The 5985-nt window shown below is 26.6% G+C and overlaps 1 protein-coding gene across 1 annotated transcript; it reads left to right on the top strand.

Annotated features, from left to right (window-relative positions):
• Positions 1 to 3385: 3385 nt before the first annotated feature.
• Positions 3386 to 5069, top strand: LOC145836593 (uncharacterized). The gene is made up of 4 exons (XM_082944385.1): positions 3386 to 3393; positions 3635 to 3809; positions 4167 to 4387; positions 4565 to 5069. The coding sequence occupies exons 1-4, from the start codon at positions 3386 to 3388 to the stop codon at positions 5067 to 5069; spliced, it is 909 nt and encodes a 302-aa protein (XP_082800511.1).
• Positions 5070 to 5985: the final 916 nt, after the last annotated feature.

Here is a 5985-nt window from a genome sequence, read left to right as displayed (position 1 = left end):
AAACTGTTTTTCTCAAAAAAAACTCCACTTTTACCATTAAACTTAGTGTTTCAATATTTTTTAGCCTATAAACTGTTCAAAAACCAAAATGAAAGTTAAAAGGAGCTTTAATAAATATAAAACTTTTGATGAAATTTTTAAATATTAACTAAATGGGGTTATTAAGGTAGTAAATTTATTATATAAACTTATTGTTAAACTTTTATTGCGTTACGCCGTTTCCCTGCAGAGCAGTTCATCAGACGCTAAAAAAAGCTGAAAACAAAAGTATACAGGGCGATGAATTGGAAAATAAAAATACACACATAAATGAAAATAATATTTACATTTGAAATATGAGTTTTAAATAGTATGTAGTTTACAAAAGTTAAGTTAAATTAAAATGAAATATAGGTAAGTTAAGTTTAAATAATTTAATAACTATAGATTTTATATATTTTGAAAATTTATTTACTAAGCATTTAATATATTAGGATTTTGAAAAAATGTAAATACTAAGATTTGTAGGGGATTTTTAGAAAACAGAAATGGTCTTTTTACGGGAATGTTGTAACTTTAAAACAAAATCTTTACACAATACAAACATAAATACAATGTAACAATATAATTAAATAGAATGAAATAAACTAAATAAACTAAGTTAATGCGATAAAAAATAAACTAAAAGTATTCCTTAGGGTAATGAGGGCATTGCGTGACTAGTTCATTTCTTTTATTAAGGATTTTTCTCTGGTTAGCATTTGCTATAAACAGTCTTTCAAGGTTACATATCGAGCACATGAAGTTTGGTTTAAATCTACTATTTGTCTGTCGGAGAATTTTCCATTCAATAGTGGGTTTCTCGCCTTTTTCATATAATTTCCACATGTAGTTGGCGAGTTGTGTACAGTTGGCGGGCTTCTTCTCGTTGGGTTTTGGAAATGATACTCTATGTTCGTACAATCTATTTTTGAATGCTCTTCGGGTGGATCCAATATATGACATTCTCTTATTTTTCTCAGATGAGACGATTGCTTCGTATATTACATTTTCTAATTTACATTTATTCATTACTGGACATTGCTCTCTGTTTCTGCAGTTGCATAGCTTCGGTTCTATTTGTGGTTTTTCTAGCAGTTTCTTATTATGTCCACTTATTAGTGCTTTAATGTTTGGGGAACAACAATATGATATCTTGGTGGAACTTCTATTGAAGATTTTGTGTAATTCTGTTGATTGTGGGAAGTGCTTGTCAAGCAGTTTTAAAAAAAGGTTTCCGAATTTGGTTTTCACTGATTCACAGAAAGGTGGGTTGTGAAATATACATTTTCTTTTTCTGTTTTTTGCTTTGTTGTTATTAATTGTTGGATTATATTCGAGCTTATGATGGAAGTTGCTTTTGCTTAAAGCGTTTTGGTAGATTTGTTTCGCGTTATCAAATGATTCTTTGCTTTTTGTTAGTTTTGAAATTCTATTTTCGATCATTTTTGGGATATTTTTCTTAATTGTTCTAGGATGGTTAGAATCTTTGTCAATATAGATGGTCTTTGCGTTTGGCTTTACATATGGGCAATAATCATCAGTTAGGAGGTTTAAATGTATGTCTAAGAAGTTGGTGGAGGTTTCACCTGCGCTAATTGTAATGTCGAATCCTATGTCTGCTAGTTTTTTTGTAATTTTGTTTTTTATTTTGCAAATATTACTCTTATTTGTTTGATTGATAACGGCAAGTCCATCATCTCTGTAGAGTCCAATTGACTCAATGTTTATAATCGTAGACAAATGGTGTAATAGGTATAAACCTACAAGGTCACATATTTCGGCGCCGTGAAATGATCCCATAGGTACATCGAAGTTGTCATTGGAGTTGGTTTTTTTCCACATATTATTATCGTAAAACATTACTGATTTGCAGTAAATTTATTAACTAAATATAGTTATGTATAGATATAGAAATAACGAAAAGCTTTTAAAAGATTTCTTTCAATGTTCTTTGTGAAAGTACTTAATTTAACAAACTTTAAAGTGTTAGTATTGTTTGTTTATTTAAAAAAAAATTTAACAATATAGTTTGCCAGTTCTGTTGCATGTCTTGTAACTGGCAAACTATATATGGAATTTAAAAGATAACAACACAGACTATAAAACTAAATTAGAAATACTAAACAGGACAAAATAAAAATTTAATGCTAAATTTGGCTGCAAATTTTGTAACTTAGAAAAAATGAAATTGATATATAAGATAAGATTATAAAAATTTAAGTAGATAAATAGTAAATAAGCACTTTAATGTTTTATATATTATAATATTTTGTAGTTAATAAGTATAATTGTATATATATATATTTATTTAATTATATGATAAAAACAGTTTTATACAGCTGTTTCGTATATGAGATCTTTCTATCTCGTATATTCTTCAGTAAAGTTTTAGTTTATTAAACACGCTTTGCAGAAATTAAGAATTTTGAAATTTTATAAATATCATGACGTAGAATTCTGAAGGTTTTTGTGCAGTAAGATAAGTTTGAAAAATACGCTGATTTTAGTTTTGTTATAGGTTTAAGAACTTATGCATTATGTAAAAATTTTAGTAATTGATATTAAAAATATTTTCAAGTATGGAAACGAAAGGTTGTATTATAAAAATATTTTAAACTGCTCGTGTGCGCGGCATAATTTTACTTTGATGAAAATTTAGTAGGTTTAATTTTGAAAAAAGGTAGTTTTGGTAATGAATGCACATATTTTGTATTTTGCTTTTCTTGTTTAGTGTTGTAGCGTAGTTCTTAAAGACTTAGTCCAGGGGCTGGCAGGCTAGAGCTACTTGCGGGAAAAATTATATTGCCATATAATTACGTTGAATATTATATTTAGGATAAAAATGGTGGCAGTTTAGCTTTTATTTTGTTTATTATAAACTTAATTTTTTTAAGGAAATTTTTGAAAGTTCTATACTTTTTTGTAAAACTTGATTGTTTAAATCTAGTAAAAAATGTATCTCAATAATCTAATAGTTATCTAGGTCTAAAAAAGCTATAAATTTTTTTAAAGAAGATATCAGCCAAAAAGAAGTTATGTAATCAAAAAAACTACTTTGAACAAAAAAAGAACAAAAAGCTTTAAGATAAAACCTTTGAAAGTAAATTGATGTATAAATAAAAATAGATAAATAGATGACCTTACAAAATTTTGAAAGGATTCTATTGAGTCTGTCTGAAATCCAATGTAAACAATCCATAAAATTTTCACACGCAAAACTTTTTTTGTCTAGTTAAACATAAATTGAGAGACAACTTAAATAGAAATAAAAAAAGAGAGAGCGTAGTTGTAGAGCATATTTAAAGCTTTTCAAACTAAAATTAAACTAATTTCAAATAATAGATCTTTGTTATTTAATTTCAGAATGAGTAGGTTAATAAAAACAAAGTTTTTAAAAAGTTTATCAGATTTCAATAAATAAATAAAAATGTTTTGTATACAAATAAAAAAATACCGTTTTATTAATTAATTTACGCATGCCTGCATTAATCTAATGACGATATCTTTATACATAAAGTAATAATTTATTTTATCGATTGAAAAATTTAAGTTACTAAATTTATTTTCATATTAACTATTATTATTATTTTTGTAACTAAAACCTTTAACTTAGCAGTGAGAAGTTTCCTCGTCATGTAGTTGAGCTAGCAACAGATGATTGTGATTGGTTAAAAATTCGTGAATGTTTTGTTCAGTCTTTTATGAACTACCCGCTCTACAGGTACATGGTTTCTGATGATCAACGTCGGAAAATTTTCCTAGAAAAGTATTTTCAAGCTAACTATGAAGTTAGCATATTTCTGTGATTATAAATGAAGCTATTAGATTTAAAATATTTTTATATGTGTAAGTACCAATTTAAATTTGGTTTTCTACTTTTTGTAACAGTATATTTTTTCAAAGAAAATGAAATTTCTACGAAAAATACTGAAAATTTAATTTTTTAGAATTAATAAAGCTCAAGGATAGGTTTTTTTTCAATCGTTTATTCTTAAAAGAAATCAAATTTAACTATACTCAAAAACAAAAATCACTCAAACTATAAGGTTGTTTTAAACTGATTAAAAGCTTGAAATTTCAACTTTAGATAACCTGTTAAAAACTGTTAATAAGCAATAGTTATAAGAATCTTTTCAAACAAACAGGTGACTGTTGGACTAGGTAAAGCGGTGATGCTTAAAATTAAGTCTTCACCACTTGGTAATGACAATGAGAAGAATAAAAAGTTAATTGTGATTGGAGGAGTTATATTTCTTCTACCAGACGAAGAGGGGTGGCAAGGAAGAGACCAAAGTTTGTTTGATTGCGCGTATCGTAAACATGGGCTTAAAGAAATTTCCAAGCAAGGACTAGAAAGACTAAAAAAGTAATTTTAAAAAATATTTAAGTTTTAAGTTTAGCTTTTCATTAAATTTACTGTGTATCTTGACATACTTTCAGCTCTTTAACTTAGTTTTAATGTTTGTAAAAACTACATATATATGTATATATATATATTAACATTATGAAAATTATCAAAAATGATCGTCGATTTAAAAAACAGGTACGAGTATTGGGAAAACAGTTTGTTAGAAAACTGCATCCAAACTTGCAAGCTGCCGATGTGGAACGCAATATTTTGCGGGGTTTCTTTGAAATACACAAATAGGGGAATCTGTACTTCTCTGTACAAGCGCGCTTTACAGATAATCACATCACATTACAACAAATCTGGTAGCAGACGTCGCAGCTGTCATGTCGATTATGGTAACCTGTTGAGGCTTAAGTTCAGGAAAATGAGTCTTGAAAAGTGTGAAAAATCGTCGGAAATAGTTCCTTTGGTTGTCGCTGTTAGCCATAGCGTCAGGTCGTCTCGTTTTCACTCAAAAAATGGGTTTTGTCCAATGGAGGCAATTCCTTACGAAATTAATGGTCAAGTGCAATTTAATGTGCACATACTAGCGCACGATCCTTTTAATTGCGGAAAATCAAAGGTTTTTGCGGCTTCGTTTGACTCTTATGTGACTTCGAACAACTCAAAAAACGAAGTTATTGATGTCGAGTTTTAAGTGATTCAAGAAGCTTTTAAACTTATGCTTTTATTAATTGATTGAAGTTTTTTTTAATATATATTAAAAGCCTTTAAACCAAGCTTATATATTTTGGTTTTAAAAAATCGTATAAAGATTTACTAATTTAATAAATTTTTCAATTTTACTATAAAATGCCTAAAGTAGCAATTCAACATTGTACTTAAACAATTACTTAGAATTTTTTGTTGAAGTTTCAATGTAAACTTAATTTTAATTTTCTCTAAATTTTGTACATAGAAATTGTAATCCTGACCTGCCATCGAGTATAATCATAATTAGTATTCTTTATAAACTAAGATTAGTTTTTTTCTAAAACTTAAACTTAATTTAAAAAAAAGGACTAACATGCTCTACAGTTTAAAAAAAAAAAGAGTTTGTGACTATCAACGTTAGCAAATAACATATCTTATTCTTTTAACTATATGAATACTGTTATATGAATACTATATAAAAAAAATATTTTTTTTAAACCTGCAAGTCATTATTTTTAAAAAGCTATTTAAATTACTTTTTTAGATAGTCTTTTGCTTAAGTTTGTTTTAAAAAAAAAACTATGAAATTAAGCTACTATTTTTTTAATTAGCTGATTATAAAAAGCAATTTAAATCTATCTTTAGTAAAAACATTTTTTTAGTATTCTAGATTTTTATTGATTAAAAAAAAAACTATTTAAGTTTTGTATTATATCCAGATATGGTATTTTTTACTTTGCCTTCTAAATAAGTGACTGTAAATTTTATACGTTTTTTAAATTTAAAAAATAAATACAAAAGTTACTTTGTTTTATGTTAAACTTTTGTAGTTTTTTTAACGTTTTATAAAGTTATTAAAAAAAATTTAAAGAATATTACGAATAGTTATTATTTATACTGTCCTGGACATGACTTTAAAC

This window comes from Thalia democratica, chromosome 5, assembly GCF_965202585.1.
Source record: "Thalia democratica chromosome 5, ktThaDemo2.hap1.1, whole genome shotgun sequence".
In the NCBI taxonomy this organism is placed as follows: Eukaryota; Metazoa; Chordata; class Thaliacea; order Salpida; family Salpidae; genus Thalia; species Thalia democratica.
This window is presented reverse-complemented; position numbering and strand designations above follow the sequence as displayed.

What these genes read in the sequence shown, in the direction of transcription:
- LOC145836593 (XM_082944385.1), top strand. An exon ending in ATTTTCAAGCTAACTATGAA is followed by an intron (nt 3,810 to 4,166) that starts GTTAGCATATTT and finishes TCAAACAAACAG; the next exon opens with GTGACTGTTGGACTAGGTAA. An exon ending in GGACTAGAAAGACTAAAAAA is followed by an intron (nt 4,388 to 4,564) that starts GTAATTTTAAAA and finishes TTTAAAAAACAG; the next exon opens with GTACGAGTATTGGGAAAACA.